Genomic DNA, 27,087 nt, shown 5'->3' on the forward strand with positions numbered 1-27,087 from the left:
AACCGATATGCGCCATATTGACGATTGATGTACAGGGGCCCAACACAACTCACTGTCCCAAATTTCAGCAAAATCGGATAATAAATGTGGCTTTTATGGACCTAAGACCCTACATCGGACGATCGGTCTATATGGGCGCTATATCAAGATATGGTCCGATATAGCCTATCTTCGAACTTAACCAGCTTATGGACAAAAAAAAAAATCAGTGCAAAATTTCAGCTCAATATCCCTATTTTTAAAGACTGTAGCGTGATTTCAACAGATAGACAGACGGACATAGCTTGATCGTCTTAGACTTTTACGCTGATCAAGAATATATATACTTTATAGGGTCGGAAATCGATATTTCAATGTATTGCAAACAGAATGACAAAATGAATATACCCCCATCCTTCAGTGGTGGGTATAAAAACAATGACAGGCAGATTTGCCTATAATCCTTCGCCGTACTGTGGTTTATTTTTCCCCCCATGTAGGACAATATAAACTCGCCTTGAAAATCCATTCCATTCATGGCGGAGTGAGACCAAGGGCTCTTGCAGCAGAGCAGGGATGATGATGATCCCGAATCACCCACACAATCATCTCCTTGTCAACGATGTCACTAAAAAGAAAAGATCTTCCATGGATTCAGCCCCTGTGGGTATTATGATGTCCTGATCGCCGTCCTCCTTTTGGATACCTTGAAAATTTGTCTCCATCAGTAGTTCCACCGTCCCCTGTTTGTTTACGGTGTGAATTCCGTCTTCTCTCGTCAAGCTAGAATTCATGGAGTGCACTTTTTGCAATGCTTCACTATTGCACTTTTTTCTCCGTAGAATTTCACCCTTCTCGTCTTCTTGTTGAATCTGGCCAGGGCCAAACGATTTTCTACCCAGCACTCTGCTGTTTTTATACCCTTCACCATACTAATTTCGTCATTCTGTTTGTAACTACTCGAAATATTTGTCTGAGACCCCATAAAGTATATATATTCTTGACCGTCGTGACATTTTATGTCGATCTAGCCATGTCCGTCCGTCTGTCTGTCGAAAGCACGCTAACTTTGGAAGGAGTAAAGCTAGCCGCTTGAAATTTTGCACGAATAATTCTTATTAGTGTAGGTCGGTTGGTATTGTAAATGGGCCAAATCGGTCCATGTTTTGATATAGCTGCCATATAAACCGATCCTGGGTCTTGACTTCTTGAAATTTAGCTCGACGTGTTTTGTTATGATACCCAACAACTGTGCCAAGTATGGTTTAAATCGGTCCATAACCTGATATAGCTGCCATATAAACCGATCTTGGGTCTTGACTTCTTGAGCCTCTAGAGGGCACAATTCTTATCCGATTTGAATTAATTTTTGCACGAAGTATTTCGTTATGATATCCAACAACTGTGCCAAGTATGGTTGAAATCAGTCCATAACCTGATATAGCTGCCATATAAACCGATCTGGGATCTTGACTTCTTGAGCCTCTAGAGGGCGCAATTATTATCCGATTTGGCTGAAATTACAACGGTTTCCCCCATCAACATACGTGTCAAATATGGTCTTAATCGGTCTGTAGCCTGAAAGAGCATCGGTCAATAGCCTGAAACAGCACAACAGAGATACCGGGCAAAGAACTTGTTTTCACGCTTACCCTTGTTAAAGAGTCTCCTTCTTAACTTTCTTAGTACCTCCTGCTTTCCTTTTCTAGTACCTTTAGTTCCGGTGTCCATTCCGAGTATTTTGTCTTATTTGTCGTTACTCGTTCCGGATATGACATCGGAAAGCCTTATTTAGGCTCTCCGTATTAAGATTCACTTGCGGGCTCCAGTTCCCTTGCATACAGTATAGGTCCTCCAGGGGTTCCAAGCCTACGCATATGTTCCTAGGTATTCAAGGGGACCCAAAACCTACGCATATGTCCCTTGAAACTATCCCAGTTTGTCCACTACGGATTTCTATTGGGTTTCCTTCCTCCTCTCTCGTGCTCAAACTGAAATGCAGCACTCGGTGAAGTCTTTTCAATCTGAGACTTCGTTACATGCATTATATAAAAATGTTTAAAAAAGTTTATACTAAAAATCTTGACTAAATTTTTTAAGTAAAATATTGACAAAATTTTCTATAGACAAAATTATGAAAACATTTTTAATAGTATTTTCTTAAAAATTTCCTACAAAAAGAACGTTCACATTTCAATGGAAAAACATGACTACCTAATTTTACATGTTGAACCCCATATTAAATTTTCATTGAGCACCGAAAAACTGCAATATAATGTCATTGAGATTTATACGTGATGTTTGCTTTTGGATAGCAGAGAATTTCGTTTCACCAACCAATGCAGTGGACCACGTCAACCGCAATGTTCAATATCCTTTTTGTGTGCAAACGCATGAGCTTGTGAGTGTGAGTGTATGTGTGCCTGTGTACGAATATCCTGTCAGAGTCCAAAAAATATTGCATTTGACATTAAATCAAAATATCACACGTGCCTTGAGTCACACAAGGCATCACCGCCTCTCCTGCTTGGTTTTCGTGAGGCAAGCTGGCAATGCCATCCACAAAGAGCCCATAGGCATACCGCACCAACTCAGAATTGGACTCATCTAACCACAGTAAGTCTTTGTCATTCTCATCATCGAACATTGTATTGCCTATTCACATTAGATATTGTTGTTGTTGTTGTTGGTATGGTGTTAGTGAAAATATATCACATTGCATGTCCTTCATGCCTGCATGCAGGTTTTGCATCCTGCAGTTGATGTATGTGTGCTATGTACCTTTGAGTGTGCTGCCAAAGAACCTTCATAACTCACTCTCTCTACAATTCATTGAGCCTTAGAAAATTTGTCAATGCCATCAAAATGTACGAATGTGTTAAGTTGTCAATGTTTTATGAATGTTGCGAAGCGGTATTTTGGCTTTTCTTCTTGTTTTGTGTTTTTAGGAAATGGGCGATGATGCATTGCATGAAATGCATTTGTCCGGTGTTATGTTTTTGCAATGATCAGAAACAACATTTGATTAATGTCCGTCATAAATCTTGATATTTGTGAAATGAAATGTTTTAGAGAAAATTCACAGCAAGCCTAAGAAGGGGAGATGTATATGACAGGGGGAAAAATGTGCTGTAATAAAAGGAAAAATGAAAATAATTTGAAATAAAATCAAAATTAAAAGAAGAACTACAGTAGTGGTATAGGGTATAACAAATTTTTATACAAATTTTTAAAACAAAGTTAAGGACATTCTATCGAAAGTTTAAATAAATGAAATTTAACAATTAAAGCGTGTTAAGTTCGGCCGAATAGAATCTTGGGAGCCCACCACCATGGGTCAGCTAAAAATATATAAAACAAGGAAAAGCGTGCTAAGTTCGGCGGGGGCGAATCTTATATACCCTCCACCATGGATCGCATTTGTCGAGTTCTTTTCCCAGCATCTCTTCTTAAATCTCAGCCAATTCAAATAAGAATTGCGCCCTTTGGGGGCTCAAGAACTGAAATAGAGAGATCGATTTATATGGGAGCTGTATCGGGCTATAGACCGATTCAGACCATAATAAACACGTATGTTGATGGTCATGAAAGAATCCGTCGTTCAAAATTTCAGGCAATCGGATAATAATTGCGACCTCTAGAAACTCAAGAAGTCAAGAACCCAGATCGGTTTATATGGCAGCTATATCAGTTTATGAACCGATTTGAACCTTATTTGACACAGTTGTAGAAAGTAAGAAAAAAATACGTCGTGCAAAATTTCAGCCAAGTCGGATAATAATTGCGCCTTCTAGAAGCTCAAGAAGTCAAGTCCCCAGATCTGTTTATATGACAGCTATATCAGGTTAGGAACCGATTTGAACCATACTTGACACAGTTGTTGGATATCATAACAAAACACGTCGTGCAAAAATTCATTCAAATCGGATAAGAATTGCGCCCTCTAGAGGCTCAAGAAGTCAAGACCCAAGATCGCTTTATATGACAGCTATATCAGGTTATAAACCGATTTGAACCATACTAGGCACAGTTGTTGGATATCATAACAGAATACTTCGTGCAAAATTTCATTCCAATCGGATAAGAATAGCGCACTCTAGAGGCTCAAGAAGTCAAGATCCAAGATCGGTTAATATGACAGCTATATCAAAACATGGACCAATATGGCCCATTTACGATACCAACCGACCTACACTACTAAGAAGTATTTGTGCAAAATTTCAAGCGGCCAGCTTTACTCCTTCGAAAGTTAGCGTTATTTCTACAGACGGATGGATGGACGGACGAACTGACGGACGGATATGGCTAGATTGACAGACGGATGGACGGCCGAACGGACGGATGGACATGGCTAGATCGACTTCAAATGACATGACCATCAAGAATATATAGACTTTATGTGGTCTCAGACGCATATTTCGAGGTGTTACAAACAGAATGATGAAATTAGTATACCCCCATCCTTTAGTGGAGGGTATAAAAATCCTAATATCAAGGAAAATATCTTTGCCCAAAGGGAATGTTTCCTTAAAAAGTTGTAAAATTTATCATCTTTATATTAACTTTGCTAATCTTTGGCTCGAATCTTTAGAATTAGGACAAACATTATTTCAGTGTATTAATAATAAAAAGTTAGTAGAGCAAAAACCCAAAAGAGTTTATATTGGGTTGCCCAAAAAGTAATTGCGGATTTTTTAGAAAAAAGTAAATCCATTTTTAATAAAACTTAGAATGAACTTTAATCAAATATACTTTTTTTACACTTTTTTTCTAAAGCAAGCTAAAAGTAACAGCTGATAACTGAGAGAAGAAAGAATGCAATTACAGAGTCACAAGCTGTGAACAAATTTGTCAACGCCGACTATATGAAAAATCCGCAATTACTTTTTGGGCAACCCAATAGTTCTCAGGTTGAACTTCTTTTAGGGCCCCTTTATTATGGCCTTAGCCGAAGACGAAGGGCCCCAATATTTTGCGGTATATCTGAGGAGTGGCAGGGCAATTTTGTTCAGCAATTGTTTTTAGCAAGCAGTGCTTCATGACAGATGAAAATTGAGCCCGACTCCAGCCTGCATCGCTACAATCTAGAGGAGGTCCTGCTGGCTAAATTTGTTAGGTACTATGCCATGTAAAAACCTTTTCCCCAAAAAGGTGTCACCGCATGGGGACCTCTTTGGACCACCTCCTCGACTCGGAGGAGGTCCATTATGATTGAGTTTTAAAGCAATCTGAATAGCTCAACGGTAGGAGCTAGGAGGCATTTCCCTTCTGCTGTTCCTGTGGTATTACAATGGGCGAAAACGTCGCAGTGAGTTTGATGGCAGACTGCCACTTAATCCTATCCTAATTTAACCATCATTGAATTTAAACTGGAATGGGACAGGGCTCATTGATATGTGATATGTTTACCCCCATTTCTTAATGGAATGTTGGTGGCCAAATTTGCATTTCTAATATACCAAAACTCCAGAGGATCAAGAAGTCAAATTGGTGAATCCTACATATGGGATCTGTCGGCCGTGACCAGATTTTGGAAAAATTTTATGTCCACAGACGGAAGGAAATGGCCACATTGTCTGTGAATGATTACTTCACAGAGTCTTAGACCAATATTACGAGGTTTCGTGGCTTTGTTAAAAGACTTAAGTAAGCGGGTTTTGTTCATATTGCAGCTCCTTTAATCAAACGTTGTAGATACACCTCACGAAGCGAGTTGGAGTCCCCCATCTACTGCACAACTTGAAGTTCTTTATTACTGTCTATGCAAATGTTAAGTAAACATTACACATTTTATTTTTGATTGAATTTATGAGTTCCTTTTGCATTTGTTTTCCCCATACAACAAAGGCACAGAAATTACAATAATAATTTAGACAAACAAAAAAAAACAAAACTTGAAAATTTATGTAACCCAATACAAAAGCAGGAAGACCAGAGAGGAAAGAGTAAAAAAATAGCAAACAAATGTGAAACATCAAAAAAAGGATCATAATAAATATAAACATTTTTTTCGCATAGTCAATGTTAAAGGAGAGGACCTAGTCCTGGCCATCTCTTTCATTTTTCCCTCTATTAAGTCCTTGGCCAGGAAGTCAGGGGTGTATTACTATAGGAAAAAAATTAAAAAAAAAGTCGCCAACAATTGTTGCAGGTCAACATTTTCCTTTATTTTGGGTGCATAGCCCTCACAAACAGGGACATCATTTGTATCCTTTTTGCTTTCCCTTCATCCTATGGGGGGGACCACGCAACACCAAACAATTGAGGGGAAAAAGGAAATATTTTAATGTTTATTTATTTCCACATCGAAATACGCATTCGTACATGCAAAGTTAGCGAATATATTTTTATTTTTGAGCCAACGCCACACCAACAATAGGCAACACAACAACAACAATTGTTGCAAGTAACAATGCCTTGGGTATGAACTCAACATTCTGCAACCTTTTTGTTGCCGTTTTTAATGTGGCACATTGAAAAATATTAACGGATGTATACGCGTAAGTCTGGAATGCTCTTTTTTTTTTGTTCCTTTGTCGCATGTCCTTTTTTTTTTGTGGTAAAGTATGAAAGGATTATTTGTAAAATATATTTTTGCAATAGGGAAAATTTGGTAAGGTGAGATAGTGTAAGTGGTGGTCGAGGAGATGAACAGGAACTTAGATGCATGGTCAAAGAGAATAAGCGAAACAAGTAAGAGCGTGCTAAGTTCGGCCGGGCCGAATCTTATATACCCTCCACCATGGATCGCATTTGTCGAGTTCTTTTCCCGGCATCTCTTCTTAGGCAAAAAAGGATATAAGAAAAGATTTGCTCTGCTATTAAAGTGATATCAAGATATGGTCCGGTTCGGATCACAATTAAATTTTATATTTGAGACCTATGTAAAATTTCAGCCAATTCGAATAAGAATTGCGCCCATTGGGGGCTCAAGAAGTAAAATAGAAAGAACGATTTATATGGGAGCTGTATCTGGCTATACACCCATTCAGACCATAATAAGCACGTTTGTTGATGGTCATGAGAGGATCCGTCGTACAAAATTTCAGGCATATCGAATAATAATTGCGACCTCTAGGGGTCAAGAAGTCAAGATCCCAGATCGGTTTATATGACAGCTATATCAGGTTATGAACCGATTTGAAACATACTTGGCACAGTTGTTGGATATCATAACGAAATACTTCGTGCAAAAATTCATTCAAATCGGATAAGAATTGTGCCCTCTAGAGGCTCAAGAAGTCAAGACCCAAGATCGGTTTATATGGCAGCTATATCAGGTTATGGACCGATTTAAACCATACTTGGCACAGTTGTTGGGTATCATAACAAAACACGTCGTGCTAAATTCCATTCGAATCGGATAAGAATTGCGCACTCTAGAGGCTCAAGAAGTTAAGACCCAAGATCGGTTTATATGGCAGCTATATCAGGTTATGAACCGATTTGAACCATACTTGGCACAGTTATTGGATATCATAAAAAAACACGTCGTGCAAAATTTCATTTCAATCGGATAAGAATTGCGCACTCTAGAGGCTCAAGAAGTCAAGACCCAAGATCGGTTTATATGGCAGCTATATCAGGTTATGGACCGATTTGAACCATACTTGGCACAGTTGTTGGATATCATAACAAAACACGTCGTGCAAAATTTCATTCCAATCGGATAAGAATTGCGCACTCTAGAGGCTCAAGAATTCAAGACCCAAGATCGGTTTATATGGCAACTATATCAAAACATGGACTGATATGGCCCATTTACAATACCAACTGACCTACACTAATAAGAAGTATTTGTGCAAAATTTCAAGCGGCTAGCTTTACTCCTTCGGAAGTTAGCGTGCTTTCGACAGACAGACGGACGGACGGACGGACGGACAGACGGACGGACATGGCTAGATCGACATAAAATGTCACGACGATCAAGAATATATATACTTTATGGGGTCTCAGACGATTATTTCGAGTAGTTACAAACAGAATGACGAAATTAGTATACCCCCCATCTTATGGTGGAGAGTATAAAAATTTGTTTACGGATGACAAAAGTAGCACCTTTGACTACAATAAAAGCTCGAAGAAAGTAGATAGTTATAGGATATGGACAAGTAAAAGCGTGTTAACCATGGGACATGGCATGAGACAGGTTCTTATATTAGCTAAATTAAGCTAAGACCAAAATGAACCGTATTTGACTTGGTTGTGATACATCATAGAAAAACAAGTAAAAAGGCGTTAAGTTCGGCCGGGCCGAACTTTGGATACCCACCACCTCGGGTATATATGTAAACCACCTTTCATCAAAATTCGGTGAAAATTTCATACCTTATACTCATATACCTCATACCGATCTGAACTATATAGGACACGGATGTCGAAAAGACTAACATAAGTCACTGTGTCAAATTTCAGTGAAATTGGATTATAAATGCGCCTTTTATGGGGCCAAGACTTAAAACCTAGATATCGGTCTATATGGCAGCTATATCCAAATCTGGACCGATCTGGGCAAAATTGAAGAAGGACGTCGAAGAGCCTAACAAACCTCGCTGACTCAAATTTCAGCGACATCGGACAATAAATGCGTCTTTTATGGCCCCAAAACCTAAAACCTAGATATCGGTCTATATAGCAGCTATATCCAAATCTGAACCGATCTGTGCGATATTGCAGAAGTATGTCAAGGGGCTTAACTTAACTCACTGTTCAAAATTTCGGGGACATCGGGCAATAAATGAGCATTTTATGGGCCCCAAACCATAAATCAAGAAATCGATCTATATGGCAGCTATATCCAAATTTGAACCGATCTGGACCAAATTGAAGAAATATTCCAAAGGGCCTAACACATCTCACTGTCCCAAATTTCAGCAAAATCGGATAATGAATGTGGCTATTATGGGCCTTACACCATAAATCGGAGGATCGATCTATATGGCAGCTATATCCAAATCTGAACCGATCTGAGCCAAATTAACGAAGGATGTCGACGTGCCTTACACAATTCACTGCCCCGAATTCCATCAAAATCGGACCGTAAATGTGGCTTTTATGGGCCTTAGACCCTAAATCGGAGGATCGGTCTATATGGCAGCTATATTCAAATCTAGACCGATCTGAGCCAAATTGACAAAGGATATCGAAGGTCCTAACACAACTCACTGTCCCAAATTTCAACAAAATCGGATAATAAATGTGGCTTTTATGGGCCTAAGACCCTAAATCGGCGGATCGGTCTATATGGGGGCTATATCAAGATATAGTCCGATATAGCCCATCTTCGAACTTAACCTGCTTATGAACAGAAAAAGAATCTGTGCAAAATTTCAGCTCAATATCTCTATTTTTAAAGACTGTAGCGTGATTTCAACAGACAGACGGACAGACGGACAGACGGACGGACATGGCTAGATCGTCTTAGATTTTTACGCTGATCAAGAATATATATACTTTATGGGGTCGGAAATGGATATTTCGATGTGTTGCAAAGGGAATGACAAAATGAATATACCCCCATCCTTCGGTGGTGGGTATAATATCAACTCCAAAATCGCATGCAAATACAGTAATAATTGCGCCCTCCAGAGCCTCAAGAAGTCAAATTGGGAGATCGGTTTATATGGCAGCTATATCAGGTTAGATTTAGACCATACTTAGCACAGTTTCTTAAAATTATACCAAATCGCTGGGTGACTTGGGGGTATAGAAAACCAAGCAACCATTCTAACTGGTTTTAACTTGGCAAAATCCAGGCTTGTCTTGGTATTCCTTCATCTCAAATGTGGACAAAAATCTCCCCGCGGTGCTACCTGGGTTACTAGCTGTTACATCCTTTAAATATAGTGAGCTAAAATATGCACTAGTTCGCCTGTAGAACAATAACAAGTAAAAGCGTGCTAAGTTCCGCCGGACCGAATTTTATATACCCTCCACCATGGATCGCAATTGTCGAGTTCTTTTCCCGGCACCTCTTCTTAGGCAAAAAGTGATGCAAGAAAGATTTGCTCTGCTATTAGAGCGATATCAAGATATGGTCCGGTTTTGACCACAATTAATCTATATATGTTGGAGACCTGTGTAAAATGTCAGCTAATTCGAATAAGAATAAAATAGAGAGATCGATTTATATGGGAGCTGTATCAGGCTATAGACCGATTCAGACCATAATAAACACGTATATTGATGGTCATGAGAGAATCCGTCGTACAAAATTTCAGGCAAGTCGGATAATAATTGCGACCTCTAGAGACTCAAGAAGTCAAGATCCCAGATCGGTTTATATGGCAGCTATATCAGGTTATGAACCGATTTGAACCTTATTTGGCACAATTGTTGGATATCAAAACACGTCGTGCAAAATTTCATCTTATTCGGATAATAATTGTGCACTCTAGTGGCTCAAGAAGTCAAGACCCAAGATCGGCTTATATGGCAGCTATATCAAAAAACGAACCGATTTGGCCCAATTTAAACCATACTTAGCACAGTTGTTGGAAGTTATACCAAAACACCACGTGCAAAATTACAGCCAAAACGGTTAAGAATTGCGTTCTATTTAAGCTGAAGAAGTCAAAACCCATGATCGGCAGCTATATCAGGTTATGAACCGATTTAAACCATACTAAGTGCAGTTGTTTGGAGTCATAACGAATAACCACGTGCAAAATCAAATCGGACGAGAATTTCGCCCTCTAGAAGCTCAAGAAGTCAAGACCCAAGATCGGTTTATATGGCAGCTTTACCAAAATATGGACCGATTTGGTCCATTTACAACCCAACTGACCTACACTAATAAAAATAATACCCTGTACCACAGTGGTGGTGTAGTGTATAAATATTTGTGCAAAATTTCAAGCGCCTAGCTTTACTTCTTCGAAAGTAAGCGTGCTTTCGACAGACAGGCAGACGGACATGGATAGATCGACTTAAAATGTCTTGACGATCAAAAATATATATACTTTATGGGGTCTTAGACGCGAATTTCGAGGTTTTACAAACAGAATGACGAAATTAGTATGGCCCCATGCTATGGTGGAGAGTATAAAAACGTGCTAAGTTCGGCCAGGCCGAATATTGGATTCTGCTACAAATTTGTATACACCAAATTTCTACCACATAAGGAATAATTTGGAATTAATAACCGATTTAGACCATACTTGGCACAATTGTTGAAAGTCGTAATAGAACACTACGTTCACAATTTCGGCCTAATCGGAAAACAGTTATAGTCTAAACAATTCAACTCGGGTAGATTGGTTTAAATGGGAGACATATGAGGTAATAGGAAGTCAAACATATGTAAAACAAAACGATCCGTGACAAATTTCAAATCGTTTAACAAATACGGATTTCAGGGCCTCAAAGAGTCAAATCAGGAGATCGGTTCATATGGGAGATATATCCATATCTGAAACGATATGGCTCATTTGCAATCCCCAATGACTTACATCAATAATATGTACAAAATGTCACGCGGTTAGATTTACTCGTTCGAGGGATGGACGGACAGTGCTAGATCAACTTAAAATGTTATGACGATCAAGAATATATACACTTTATGAAGACTTAGACGAATATTTCAAGATGCTACAAACGGAATGACGAAATAAGTATCACCCCATCCTATGGTGGAGGGTTTAATCAAACCGCGGGTGATAATTTATTTTTATACCTACCATCGAAGGATGGGTGTATACTCATTTTGTCATTTCGTTTGCAACACATTGAAATATCCATTTCCAACACTATAAAGAATATATATTTTTGATCAGCTTAAAAATCTAAGACGATCTAGCCATGTCCGTCCGTCTGTCTGTTGAAATCACTCTATAGTCTTTAAAAATAGAAATATTGAGATGCAACTTTGCACAGACTCTTTTTTATACCCTTCACCATAGGATGGAGGGTATACTAATTTCGTCATTCGGTATGTAACTACTCGAAATATTCGTCTGAAACCCCATAAAGTATATATATTCTTCTGTCTGTCGAAAGCACGCTAACTTTCCGAAGGATGAAAAGCTAGCCGCTTGAAATTTTGAACAAATACTTCATATTAGTGTAGGTCGGTTGGTATTGTAAATGGACCATAACGATCCATATTTTGATCTTGGGTCTTGACTTCTTCAGCCTCTAGAGTGCGCAATTCTTATCCGATTAGAATGAAGTTTTGCACGACGTGTTTTGTTATGATATCCAATAACTGTGCCAAGTATGGTTCAAATCGGTTCATGACCTGATATAGCTGTCATATAAACAGCTATCTTGGGACTTGACTTCTTGAGCTTCTAGACGGCGCAATTCCTATCCGATTTGGATGAAATTTTGCAAGACGTATTTTATTCTTACTTTCAACAACTGTGTCAAATAAAGTTCAAATCGTTTCTTAACCTGATACAGTCTCCATATAAACCGAATTGGGATCTTGACTTCTTGACCCCTAGAGGTCGCAATTATTATCCGATTTGCCTGAAATTTTGTACGACGGATTCTCTCATGACCATTAACATACGTGTTAATTATGGTCTAAATCGGTCTTTAGCCCGATACAGCTCCCATATAAATCGATCTCTCTATTATACTTCTTGAGCCCCCAAAGAGCGAAATTCTTATTCGAATTGGCTGACATTTTATACAGGTCTCCAACATGTAATTTAATTGTGATCTAAACTGGACCATATCTTGATGTCGCTCTAATAGCCGAGCAAATCTTTTCTTAAATCCTTTGTATGCCTAAGAAGAGATGCCGGGAAAAGATCTCGACAAATGCGATCCATGATGAAGGGTATATAAGATTCGGCCCGGCCGATCTTAGAACGCTTTTGCTTGTTTCTCCTTAAGCAGGTCAAGTTCGAAGATGGGCTTAATCGGTCTACATCTTGATATACGCGCCATATAGACCGATCCGCCGATTTAGGGTCTTAGGCCCAAAAAAGCCACATTTATTATCCGATTTTGCTGAAATTTTTGACAGTGAGTTGTTTTAGGCCCTTCGTTATCATTCGTCAATTTGGCCAAGATCGGGCCAGATTTGGATATAGCTGCCATATAGATCGATCTCTCGATTTAAGGTTCTGGACCCATAAAGATAGCATTTATTGTCCGAATTCGCCGAAATTTGAGAGAGTTGCGTCAGGATCTTCGAAAACTTTCTGCAATTTGGCTTAGATCGGTCCAGATTTCGATATAGCTGCCATCTTAACCATCTAAGGCGCTTTTATTGAACGATTTTGTCTAAATTTGGGACAGTGAGGTTAGTGTTAGTCCTTTCTACATCTTTGTGCAACTTGGTCCAGTTTGGTTCAGACTTGTATATAGCTGTCATATAGACCGATCTCTCGATTTAAGGTTTTGGATCTATAAAAGGTGCATTTATTGTCCGAATTCGCCGAAATTTGGGAGAGTTGTGTTAGGCACTTCGAAATCGTTCTGCAATTTGGCTCAGATCGGTCCAGATTTCGATATAGCTGCCATCTAAACCGATTTCTCGATTTAAGATTTTTGGCCCATAAAAAGCGCATTTATTATTCAATTTCGCTAAAATTTCGGACAGTGAGTTGTGTAAGGTCCTTTGACATCCCTCTTCAATTTGCCCCAGGTTGGTACAAATTTGGATATTCCTGCCGATCTCCCGATTGAAAGTCTTGGTCCCATAAAAGGCACATTTATAATCCGATTTCGCTGAAATTTGATACAGTGACTTATGTTAGGCTTTTGGACGCCCGAATCGTTAATGGTTCAAATCGGTCCATATTTGGGATATGACTACCAAAAAAAAAACAAAATTTGATCTACAAAATTGAACGATGACTTGTACTTACAATATTAGACCACTCAATATCCGTGTCGAATTTGTTCCAAATCGGACCACATTTCGAAATAGCTACTATGGTCTCTATGGAGGCTATATCAAGATATAGTCCGATAAAGCCCATCTTAGAACTTAACCTGCTTATGGAAAAAAAAGAATATGAGCAATTTCAGATGAATATCTCTATTTTGGAAGACTGTAGCGTGATTTCAACAGACATATGGAAGGACATGGCTAGATCGTCTAAGATTTTTACGCTGATCAAAAATATATATATATATATTATAGGGTCGGAAATGGGTATTTCAATGTATTGCAAATGGAATGACAAAATTAATATACCCTCATCCTTCGGTGGTGGGTATAATAAAATTGTGAGGGAGCAAGGGAGGATTTAATGTGATTTTCGGCATGAAAATCTGCCTAAGGCTGTTTTATTTGAATAAGGCTGTTATCTGCCTAAGGCTGTTGTCAAAAGTCTCCTTAGGAGGCGGCACTCTTTTTCCGAAACTATTAAGGAGCACTTCCAGACATTGGAATATCCTGAGTCAGCAAACACCAATCTTATCCAAATATTGACTTTATATTTTAAGCACATTTCTTTGAGTGTATAATTCATAGAGTTTCCCAACTGGCATTTAAATAACAAAAAGAAAAAATTAACTCACCCAAAAAAAAGTTTCAATTGTTTATATAACCCAAATAACAAACCACAGGAAGTCATTTACAAAAACACCCCAAACATACAATACAATAGAATTGCTGCAAAGGGTCTCGGAAGCTACTTTTGTAATAGACGAATGACGAAATGGTCAAAAGAGAAGAGACACCAAAAAAGAATTAAAACAAATGTTAACCATTAAAAATCTTCTAGGAGATCAGAAAATTTATTGAATAACCTCTCAAAATGGGAAGATACAGCAGAACTCATCAGACATTACAAATGGCAATTGAAGCTTGTGTGGCTGTTATTATCCTGTGAAAACAAGATTTATTTTCAATTAAAATAAGGCAAATGTCGTAAACCCAAAGCAAAACAAAAAGCCATAGAGATTTTGGCTAGACAGACAAACTGATGTTAATGCCTTTTTTGTCTGGACTTGAAGAACTTTGAGTTTGATGGTGATTAGGTGGAGTTTGTTTCTCTTGTAATTTCTTTTTATCTTTAATTTGTAATAAATCAAATTTATTGTTAGTCATTTTATTGGGTTGCCCAAAAAGTAATTGCGGATTTTTTAAAAGAAAGTAAATGCATTTTTAATAAAACTTAGAATGAGCTTTAATCAAATATACTTTTTTTGCACTTTTTTTCTAATGCAAGCTAAAAGTAACAGCTGATAACTGACAGAAGAAAGAATGCAATTACAGAGTCACAAGCTGTGAAAAAATTTGTCAACGCCGACTATATGAAAAATCCGTAATTACTTTTTGGGCAACCCAATATTTAAGACGTTAAGAATATTAAAACGCAAATTAAATGTGCTGAGCTCGGACGGGGCCGCAAATATTATACCCTAACAAACGGATCGTCAAATGAATGAGGCATGACCGACTCGGATCAATAACCAGGGCGAAAGGTAGTCATATTGAGCATAAGTCAATGTATGCTGCATATTTACTTCTTTGCAAGCCCCTAAAGTTGGTCACCTCCACATTTCGAAAATTTGTTCGGGCTGCCAAAACTTTATTTGTGGTCCGATTTTCAAATTTTTTTGGTAGTGATAGATAGTGTTGCCGCTTTGTATATAATGTTCCCCAATTTGGTTGCATAGGCTTGTGATATGCTTTGTATTTTGCGACTTATGAAAGCATTTATGCTTTACTTATAACGCATGATTTGGATTGATGACAAAATTTACAATGACATTGCCACTTAGAGTGTCCATATCCGATTTTTCGTTAAAATGAACACAGCATGGAATGAAGGAATCCTTGAGGAGCTTCAAACCATTTAACTCACCCGGAACTGAGGATGAGGCAAGGGTGGTGTTTGTACCCTGCAAGGCAAGTTATGCGAAAGCAAAAGCCTGCAGACCCATAAGCCTTACGTCCTTTCTAGTCAAAACCATGGAACGTATTGTGAACACCATGATAAAGAGTATGGCATTCAGCGAACTGCTCAAATACAAACAGCATGCCTATATCAAGGGAAGGTCGGTGGAGACTGCCCTGCACGAGGTTGTGCATAAAATAGAAGAATCCTCCGATGCCAAAACTTACGCACTGGCGGTATGCCTAGACATCGAGGAGGCTTTTAACACCGACACACTTATCCAATCCTTAGACCAGTACCGGGTGGACCCGGTCCTTAAAGACTGGATAAACCATATGCTGAGAAACAGGTGGACAAATTGTGTGTCCCATGGCATAAATATAAGGCAGAAAGTGGCACAGGGCACGCCACAGAGGGGGATTTTATCGCCACTCCTATAGGTAACCACCATAAATGACCTTCTACGGATGCTGACTGAGGAGGGGTAAGGATCCGCACGAGCTATGCAGAAGGATCGAAAGGGTCTTGCATATGGCATATGACTGGGCTAGACCCAGAGGTGTCAATCTTAACCCAGATATGACTGAAATCTGCTTGTTCACGAGGAAAACGGAGGTGGGCCGAATTGAGGCACCACGTTTCCTCAATAAGACGATTTCGATATTTGACAAGGTCAAATATCTTGGACATGAAACTAAATTGGAAATGTCACATTCAAGAGCGTACTGAAAAGGCTCAAAGATTTTGGGCACTATGTAGACGGGCCGTAGGCTCGAATTGGGGCCTGAAATCTAGGAAAGTTCACTGGCTCTACAGGAGCATGATTAGACCAATACTTACTTACGCCTCAGTAGTTTGGTGGACTGCTATGGAGAAAAGTGCAACGTAAGGACCATACAAAAGGTTCAGAGAACATGTTGTTTTGGCATAGGCGGAACAATGAGGACCACGCCTACTAGGGCACTGGAGACTATTCTAAATATCGGACCCATTGACATACAGATTAAATGTGAGGCAGCCACTGCGGCTAAAAGACTTAAGGCGATGGGAGAATGGATTGAAAATGGAAACTGCTCATACCATCACAGTATAAGCGAGGCGACGATAGGAAACCTGGAAGGTTTCGGATACCTGAGATGAACCTTGAAGTCGAGGGCGACGCACTGCTACCAGAGGTACAGTCTGAGATTGACGGAACCCTAGTATTGCCATCTGGAAGTTCATGTTACACGAATGGATCAAAGCTAGAATACAGATTGGTCCTGAGGGGTTACATTGAGAACCCAGGGACTGGTCCGATCCCCGGATTTGACTTCTTGAGCACTTACAAGCCTCAATTTTCATCCGATTTGGTCGAAATTTGGAACCATGTCTTGAGTTATGACTTCCAACATCCATGCCATGTACGATCCGAATCGGTCAATAAACAGATTTATCCCCCATATAAACCGATCCTTGGATTTGATTTATTAAGCCCTTAGAAGCTTAAATTTTCACCTGATTTGGCTGAAATTTGGCCCTTTTTTATGGCGTACATCATCAGTGCCAAGTTTTATCCAAATTCGGTCAATATGGTTATAAAGGGCCCCCTAAGTATCGTTGCCCCGATATGACTTTTAGGGACCAAAATAATTCAAATACACACTCAGCTAATAAGGGTACATTTTTAGAGGAAGCCATGGAGGTAGGTACCCAATATTCGGCCCGGTCGAACTTAACACGCTTTTTTTATTATACCCACCACCGAAGGATGGGGGTATATTCATTTTGTCATTACGTTTGCAACACATCGAAATATCCATTTCCGACCCTATAAAGTATATATATTCTTGATCAGCGTAAAAATCTAAGACGATCTAGCCATGTCCGTCCGTCTGTCTGTTGAAATCACGCTACAGTCTTTAAAACTAGAAATATTGAGCTGAAATTTTGCACAGATTCTTTTTTTGTCCATCAGCAGGTTAAGTTCGAAGATGGGCTATATCGGACTATATCTTGATATAGCCCCCATATAGACCGATCCTCCGATTTAGGGTCTTAGGTCCATAAAAGCCACATTTATTAGCTGATTTTGCTGAAATTTGGAACAGAAAATTATGTTAGGCCACTCGACATACTTCGTTAATATGGCCCAGATCGGTTCAGATTTCGATATAGCTGCCATATAGACCGATCCGCCAATTTAGGGTCTAAGGCCTATAAAAGCCACATTTATTATCCGATTTTGCTGAAATTTAGGACAAAGAGTTATCTTAGGCCACCCAATATCCTTCCTTAATTTGGCCCAGATCAATTCTGATTTCGATATAGCTGCCATATAGACCGATCCGCCAATTTGGGGTCTAAGGCCCATAAAAGCCACATTTATTATCCGATTTTGCTGAAATTTAAGACAGAGAATTATATTATGCCACTCGACATCTTTCTTCAATTTGGTTCAGATCGGTTCAGATTTCGATATAGCTGCCATATAGACCGATCCGCCAATTTAGGGTCTAAGGCCCATAATAGCCACATTTATTATCCGATTTTGCTGAAATTTGGGACAGAGAGTTATGGTAGACCACTCGACATCCTCCCTCAATTTGGCTCAGATCGGTTTATATTTGGATTTAGCTGCCATATAGACCAATCTCTCGATTTAAGGTCTTGCGCCCATAAAAGGCGCATTTATTGTCCGATGTCGTCGAAATTTGGGACAGTGTGTTAAATTAAGGCCCTTGACATACTTCTGCAATATGGCATAGATCGGTTCAGATTTGGATATAGCTGCCATATAGACCGATCTCTCGATTTTAAATTTTGGGGCCATAAAAGGCGCATTTATTATCCCATGTCTCCGAAATTAGGGACAGTGAGTAGTGTTAGGACCTTCGACATCCTTCTTCAATTTGGCTCAGATCGGTCCAGATTTGAATATAGCTGCCATATAGACCGATCTCTAGATTTGAGGTTTTGGTTCAATAGAAGGCGCATTGATTATCCGATGTCGCCCAAATTTCGGACAGTGAGTTGTGTTGGGCCCTTCGACTTTCTTTTTCAATTTGGCTTAGATCGGTCCAGATTTGGATATAGCTGTCATATAGACCGATATCTCGATTTATGGTTTTGGGGTCCAAAAAAGTCGCATTTATAATCCGATTTCATCGAAATTTGAGTTATGTTGGATTTAGCTGCCATATAGTCTTGGCCACATAAAAGGCGCATTTATAATCCAATTTCACTGAAATTTAACACTGTGACATATGTTAGGCTTTTCGACATTCGTGTCGTATATGGTTCAGATCGGTTTATTGAACAATGATTTGTACTTCCTAGTATTTGGTTCAAATCGGAACATATATCGATTTAGCTGCTATGGGGCATAAGATTTGGATTTTTCAACGAATTTTGGCGAAAGGTATTTTACATATATACCCGAGGTGGTGGGTATCCAAAGTTCGGCCCGGCCGAACTTAACGCCTTTTTACTTGTTTTTATTTCATCCGACGGTGCAGCGCCACATACTCCAGTAAAAATAATTTATGCATGCAAAAGGGTGCTAAGTTCTACGTGCCGAATCCTATATACCCATCACTAAGAATCGCATTTGCCAAGATCTTTGCTCGGTATCTCTTTATAGGCAAACAAAAGATAAAGGATAAGAATTTATATGCTATTGGAGCTATTTCAGGTTGTAAACCTATTCGGGATATACTAGGATTGAATGTTAAAGACAGTAGTGGAAAATTTCAACCAAATCGTATAAGAAATGCGCTTTAGAGAGGCTTAAGAAGTATAATGGGGAGAAAAGTTTGCAGTTGAGCTATATCAGGTTATGGACCGATTCATACCATATTTTCTAAGTTTTTGAAGGTCATGTATACAGTGACTGTGCCAAATTTCAGCAAAATCGGTCAGGAATTACGTCCTCTAGAGGCTCAAGAAATCAAATCGGGAGGTCGGTTTAAAATCGGGAGATCGGTTTATATAGGAGCTATATAAGGTCATGGATTGATTCAGACTATATTTGCTAAGTTTGTTGAAGGTCATGTATACAGTGACTGTGCCAAATTTCAGCAAAATCAATCAGGAATTACATCCTCTAGAGGCTCAAGAAATCAAATCGGGAAGTCGGTTTATATAGGAGCAGTATCAGGTTTAAGGCCGATTCGTACCATACTTGATATATCCATTAAATGTCAAAGACAACGTCATATTATAAGATTTTAGCCCAACCTATAAGAATTACGCCCTCTAGAGGCTCAAGAAGTCAAATCGAGAGGCCAGTTGATATGGGAGCTACATCAAGTTTGTGCCGATTTGAACCAATCTTGCCAGTTAAGTTGAAGGAAATTGGAGGAGTCATTGTGCAAAGTTTCAATAAAATCGGATATGAATTGCGCCCTCTAGAGGCTCAAAAAGCCAAATCGGAAAGTCGGTTTATATGGGAGCTTTATCATGCTTTGGGCCGATTTAAACCATACTTGGCGTGTATGTTGGAGGTCATTGGGGAAGTTATTGTGCAAAATTTCAGCTAAGTAGGATTGCGGCCTCTGGAGGCTCAAGAAGTAAAATCTGTAGATCGGTCTATATGGGAGCAATATCTAAATGAAGACAGATATGGACATATACAATCCCAGCCGACCTTTAATAATAGGAAGTGTTTCTGCTGAATTTCAAGCACCTAGCTTTGCTTCCTCATAAGTTAGCGTGATTTTTACAGAAAGACAGACAGACATGGTTGGATCGACATAAAGTTTCAAGACGATGAAGAATATATATACTTTTTGCGATCTAAGATCAATAATTCGTAAAGCAAAGTTAGTGCACTACCATCCTATGGTGGAGGGAACAAAAATCGGCCGATTGCATAAAAATCTTTCATTTGATATGCCCTATTATGGTTGTAGCACCCACAATTTTAGTGTAATATTTAAAAAATTTTGAGTGAGGTATTTGGTTTGACGTCTCAACTTGTGTGCAACATAAGCAAACTTTTAAAATTCTGCCATTTTTTGAAAATATTTTTTAATCTTTTTATACCCACCACCGAAGGTTGGGTTATATTAATTTTGTCATTCCGTTTGAAACACATCAAAATATCCATTTCCGACCCTACAAAGTATATATATTCTTGATCAGCGTAAAAATCTAAGACAATATAGCCATGTCCCTCCGTCTGTCTGTTGAAATCACGCTACAGTCTCCACAAATAGAGATATTGAGCTAAAACTTTGCAAAGATTCTTTTTTCTTTGTCCATAAGCAGGTTAAGTTTGAAGACGGACTATATCTTGATATAGTCCCCATATAGACCGATCCTCCGATTTAGGGTCTTAGGCCCATAAAAGTCACATTTATTATCCGATTTTGCTGAAATTTGGGACAGTGAGATATGTTTGGCCCTTCGATATCCTTCTTCAATTTGGCCCAGATCAGTCCAGATTTGGATATAGCTGCCATATAGATCGATCCTGCGATTTAGGGTCTTAGGCCCATAAAAGCCATATTCTTTCTCCGATTTTGCTGAAATTTTGGACAGAGAGTTGTGTTAGGCCCTTCGATGTCGTTCGTCAATTTGGCTCAGATCGGTCCAGATTTGGTTATAGCTGCCATATAGACCGACCTTCCGATTTAGGGTCTTAGGGCCATAAAAATCACATTTATTATTCGTTTTTGATGAAATTTGGGACAGTGAGTTAAGTTAAGCCCCTTAACATATATTTGCACACATATATCTGGCACAGATCGGTCCAGATTTGGATATAGACCGATCTCTCGGTTTTAGGGCCATAAAAGGCGCATTTATTGTCCGATTTCAATAAAATTTGAGACCGCGATTTGTGTTAGCCTCTTCGACATTTTTCTGCTACTTGGCCCAAATCGGTCCAGATTTGATATAGCTGCTATATAGACCGATATCTCGATTTATAGGCTTTGCCCTATAAAAGGCGCATTTATAATCCGATTTCACTGAAATTTGACACAGTGACTTATGTTAGGCTTTTCGATATCCATGTAATATATGGTTCCGATATAGCTACTGTACTTAGATATAGCTAATATACTTATTAGTGTTTGGTCCAAATCGGAACATATTTCGATATAACTGCTATGGGATATAAGGTATGGCATTTTCGCCGGATTTTGATGAAAGGTGGTTTACATATATACCCGAGGTGGTGGGTATCCAAAGTTCGGGCGGACCGAACTTAACGCCTTTTTATTTGTTTGATTTTTTTTAATATTTCTGTAAAAGGCAGAAAAATATTTTCAAAACATTTTCGTAAAATGCAAAAAGTCAATTTTATACCCACTACCATTGGAGGGGGGTGTACTAATCTAGTCGTTCCGTTTGAAACAGCTCTATATATTGATCTAGGTCTCCATAAAGTATATATATTCTTGATCGTCTCAACATCCTGAGTCGATCTAACCATGTCTGTCAGTCTGTCACGATAGCGATCGAACGTGTAAAGCTAGCCGCTTGAAATCTTGCACAGGTACTTAATTGAGATGTAGGTCGTTGAGGATTGCAAATAGGTCATATCGCTTCAGATTTAGATATAGCTCCCATATAAACCGATATCCCGTTTTGACTTCTTGAGACCCTGGAAGCCTCAATTTTCATTCGATTGGGCTGAAATTTTGTACAAAGTGTTCTGTTATTACTTCCAACAACTGTGCCGAGTACGGTCTAAATTGGTCTAGAACCTGATATAACTCCCACATAAACCGATCTCCCGATTTTATTCTTGAGCCTTTACAATCCACAATTTTTGTCCTATTTGGCTGAAATTTTGCATGCGATGTTTTGTTATGACTTTCAACAACTGTGCCAAATACGGTTTAAATCAGTCTATAACCTGATATAGTTCCCATGTTAACCGGTCTCTCGGTCATCCCTGTTCGTTTCCTAGAAGCTTTAGTTTTCGCTTGTTTGACAGAAGTTTGGTGTGTAGAATTAAATGATGCCCTTCAACTAAATTAATTTTGTATACATTTTTAGCAGAATCCATGATGGTGGGTTCCTAAGATTAGACCCAGCAGAACTTAGAATGATTTTACTTGTTTCAAATGGCATAGTTCCTCTAAAATGTCGCCAGAATGTCGCTAAAAATGTGTTCTGATGTACTCGCCAGGATTCGAACCGATATGTTCAGTGTCATAGGCGGATATGCCAACGTCTGCGGTACGGCGGCCTCCGGTATTATTTCCAATATTGGAAAAATTCAGATTTACTTGAGTAAAACCCAAATTGGCCTCAAAAGTTTTGTGGTTGTTCTCTTTATACCAGTTTGGGGTATATTTTCATTTTGGATTTGGGGTGTAAATTCCTTTGGCCAAGCTTCATGCCGCCAAGAAGTTTATTTATTTATTTAATTTTCCTTCAACCAAATTCAAGCAAAGCCAATTGTTTGATTGCATTCGAGCTATATGTGCATGTATCCTTGTCTCTCTACTTCCATCCATCTCATTGTTATATGGATAATTTATGGGCCATTAAAAACACCACTGAGACAAAAAGGCGAAAAAAAAAAGTTTTTGAGTTATTGTAAATAGAAATTATTAGTTTTATGCACAACACAACAAACCGTAGTCACTCACACACACACACACACACACTTATCCACACGTAAAACATGTTGCCTCTACTTTCTGTACTGCAAGTTCTGCTTATAGCACCCCCTTTACTAAATCAGCGGAACGAGGTGTAGTTGCACAACTTCTTGCATGCATTCAAAGACATATACATTGGGATTTCAGTTTCCATTTCGATATGAGTTCAAGCATTTGTAAGCTGAATGATTCATAAATGACTATGTTAAGGTTTTTTCAAGCCTCCACATTTCCCTTGTTCTATTTCACATCGTCTTTGTAAGGATAATAACAATAATTTGTAAAAATATATGACACTTGTATGTAGTGCGTTATATTCATAATTGTTTTTTTGTTGCCATAGCTTGCTTTTAAGCTGATGTAACTCTTTTTGTGTGACTCAGATGTTTTTAATTGTTTTAATGCTAGAATGCGTCTTACAGGCAAACATATGTGTGATGTGTTTTATGATTTATCGTTCAACATGTTTTTCATTAATTTGCAAATAATCTCTTTGTTAATGATCTACATGGAAATTTCATAATGGGTTAAATGTTAATGTTTGAAATTGCGCTAAGGGTAACATTCAGTAATTAATGGGAGGTATGGAACCTTTACTCCGACTAAATCTATCTTTATCTGCATGTGGACAAAACTCATTTGTGCCAAATACCAGCTCTATCGCTATTGTTAAAGGTTGTAGTCAAGACACGACAGACACACGAACGGACATGGAGCCACACCGAAAGAGTATTTAAGAATGTTAGGCTAGGTTAGGTTGAACAAAATGTGCTTAGTTTGGCCGAATCTTGGCAATCCACCACCATGGATTCTGCTAAAAATTTATACCAAATATATTTTGTTGAAGGGCATAATTTTATTCTACATACCAAACTTCTGTCAAACCAGAGAAAATTAAAGCTTCTCGGAACCGAACAAGGATGATCGAGAGACGGGTTTTCATGTGAGCTATATCAGTTTATGAACTGATTTACAACCGAACGTGACACAGTTGTTGGAAGTCATAACAGGACACCGCATAAAAAATTTCAGCCAAGTCGGACAACTATTGCGGCTAGTAAGGGCTCAAGAAGTACAATCGGGAGATCGGTTTATATGGGAGCTACATCAGGTTATAGACCGATTTGAACCTTACTTATCACAGTTGTTGGAAGTCAAAACAAAACACTATGTGCAAAATTGGTCAATAATTGCGAGTTGTGGGGGATAAAAAAGTCAAATCGGAAGATCGGTTTATATGGGAGCTATATCAGGTTATAGACTGATTTGAACTGTACTTGGCATAGCTGTTGGAAGTCATAAAAATCACTATGTGTAAAATTGTAGCTAAATCGGACCAAAATTGCGCCTTGTAAGGGGCTCAAGAAGTCAAATCTGGAGATCGGTTTATATGGGAGTTATATCAGGTTATCTACCGATTTGTTTTTTTTTTTTTAATTTGAGACAGTGAGTTGTGTTGGACCCTTCGACATCCCTTTTCGATTTGGTCCAGATTTGGATATAGCTGCCTTATAGACCGAACTCTCGATTTAAGGCTTTGGACCCATAAAAGGAGCATTTATTGTCTGATTTCGCCGAAATTTGAGACAGTCAGTTGTGTTGGGCCCTTCGACATTCTTCTTCAATTTGGCCCAGATCGGTCCAGATTTGGATGGATTGGGTTGCCCAAAAAGTAATTGCGGATTTTTTAAAAGAAAGTAAATGCATTTTTAATAAAACTTAGAATGAACTTTAATCAAATATACTTTTTTACACTTTTTTTCTTAAGCAAGCTAAAAGTAACAGCTGATAACTGACAGAAGAAAGAATCCAATTACAGAGTCACAAGCTGTGAACAAGTTTGTCAACGCCGACTATATGAAAAATCCGCAATTACTTTTTGGGCAACCCAATAGCTGCCATATAGACGGATCTTTTGATTTAAGGTTTTGGGCCCATAAAAGGCGCATTTATTATCCGATGCCGCCGAAATTTGGAACAGTGAGTTGTGTTAAGGCCCTCAACATACTTCTGCAATATGGCACAAATCGGTCCAGATTTGGATATAGCTACCATATAGACCGTTTTCTCGATTTAAGGTTTTGGGCCCATAAAAGGCGTATTTATTGTCCAATGCCGCCGAAATTTGGAATGGTGAGTTGTGTTAAGCCCTTCGACATCCTTCTTCAATGTGGCCTAGTTCGGTCCAGATTCGGATATAGCTGCCATGTAAGCCGATCTCTCGATTTAAAGTCTTGACCCCATAAAAGGCGCATTTGTAATCCGATTTCTCCTAAATTTGACACAGCGACTTATGTTAGGCTTTTCGACATCCGTGTCGTATATGGTTTAGATCGGTCTATATTTGGATATAGCTACCAAATAGACCAATATTTTGGTCTACAAAATTGAACAATGACTTGTACTTTTTTGACCACTCAATGTCCGTGCCGAATTTGGTCTAAATAGGGCCGTATTTCGAAATAGCTGCTATAGGGGCATAATTTATTCATTTTTCACCGGATTATAACGAAACGTGGTTCACATATATACCCGAACTGAACGCCTTTTTACTTGTTTGCTTTGGACCATTGAGATTTAAAATAAATTACTGCAGGAAAATAAACAAATTTCGTTGTTGTTTTTTTCGACCAAAGTTGTTTTTTCCACCAAAGTTGTTTTTTTCGACCATAGTTTTTCAAATTTTACTTCCAACATCCGTGCAGATTATGATCTGAATAGGTTTATAAACTAATATAGCCCCCCTATAAGCCGATCCCCAGTTTTGATTGCTTGAGCCCATAGATGCCTCAGTTTTAATTTATGCCGACTGAAATTTGGCAAAAGAACTTCACTTCGGACTTCCACATTTGTGTTGAATGTGATCTGAATCGGTATATAAATGAATATAGCCCCCATATAAATCTATCCCCAGATTTGATTTCTTGAGCTACTAGCTGCCACAATTTGAGTGTGCTTAATGGCTTATTGTTTTAACTTCCAGTGTCCCCACAGAGTATGATCCGAATCTGTTTATTAACTGATATGGTCTCCATATAAACCGATCCCCAGCTTTGACTTCTTGAACCTCTACAGGCCACAATATTTGTCCGATTTGGCTGACTTCTGTTTTGACTTTCGTTCAGGGTTTGATCAGAGTTACCACTTAAGAAAGTTCAAATTATGCAGGATACGCCAGAAAAATGTACTTATTTGAAAATTCGGGTAAATGGCGGCTCCATTGCCCATACACTCATTAAGTCGATTTTTGAAATTCGTGTCCAATCAATCGGTATGTTGACAGTGACTTCCGAATAATGTTCCTGGTGTTCTTGGGGATTTACACCACTCCAATAACGCATGTTAATGCAGCTGGAAATGTAAAAGAGGACCTCGTCACTGGGAAAAATTAGGAGAAAAACAAGTAAAAGCGTGTTAAGTTCGGCCGGGCCGAATCTTATATACCCTCCACCATGGATCGCATTTGTCGAGTTCTTTTCCCGGCATCTCTTCTTAGGCTAAAAAGGATATAAGAAAAGAGTTGCTCTGCTATTAAAACGATATCAAGATATGGTCCGGTTCGGACCACAATTAAATTATATGTTGGAGACCTGTGTAAAATTTCAGCCAATTCGTATAAGAATTGCACCCATTGGGGGCTCACGAAGTAAAATAGAGAGAACGATTTATATGGGATCTGTATCGGGCAATAAACCAATTCA

At 38.7% G+C, this 27,087-nt stretch overlaps 1 protein-coding gene across 1 annotated transcript in view; it reads right to left on the reverse strand.

Moving 5' to 3' along the window:
• Positions 1-2,449: 2,449 nt before the first annotated feature.
• LOC131996204 (uncharacterized) overlaps positions 2,450-27,087 on the reverse strand; it is a 52,888-nt gene continuing 28,250 nt past the window's right edge. The window contains exons 5-6 of the mRNA XM_059365670.1: positions 14,866-14,955; positions 2,450-2,634 (exon numbers count right to left, since the gene is read on the reverse strand). Of these exons, the coding sequence (XP_059221653.1) occupies positions 2,450-2,634; positions 14,866-14,955 (275 nt within the window). The remainder of the gene's footprint in view (positions 2,635-14,865; positions 14,956-27,087) is intronic.

This window comes from Stomoxys calcitrans, chromosome 3 (genome assembly GCF_963082655.1).
Source record: "Stomoxys calcitrans chromosome 3, idStoCalc2.1, whole genome shotgun sequence".
Classification (NCBI taxonomy): domain Eukaryota; kingdom Metazoa; phylum Arthropoda; class Insecta; order Diptera; family Muscidae; genus Stomoxys; species Stomoxys calcitrans.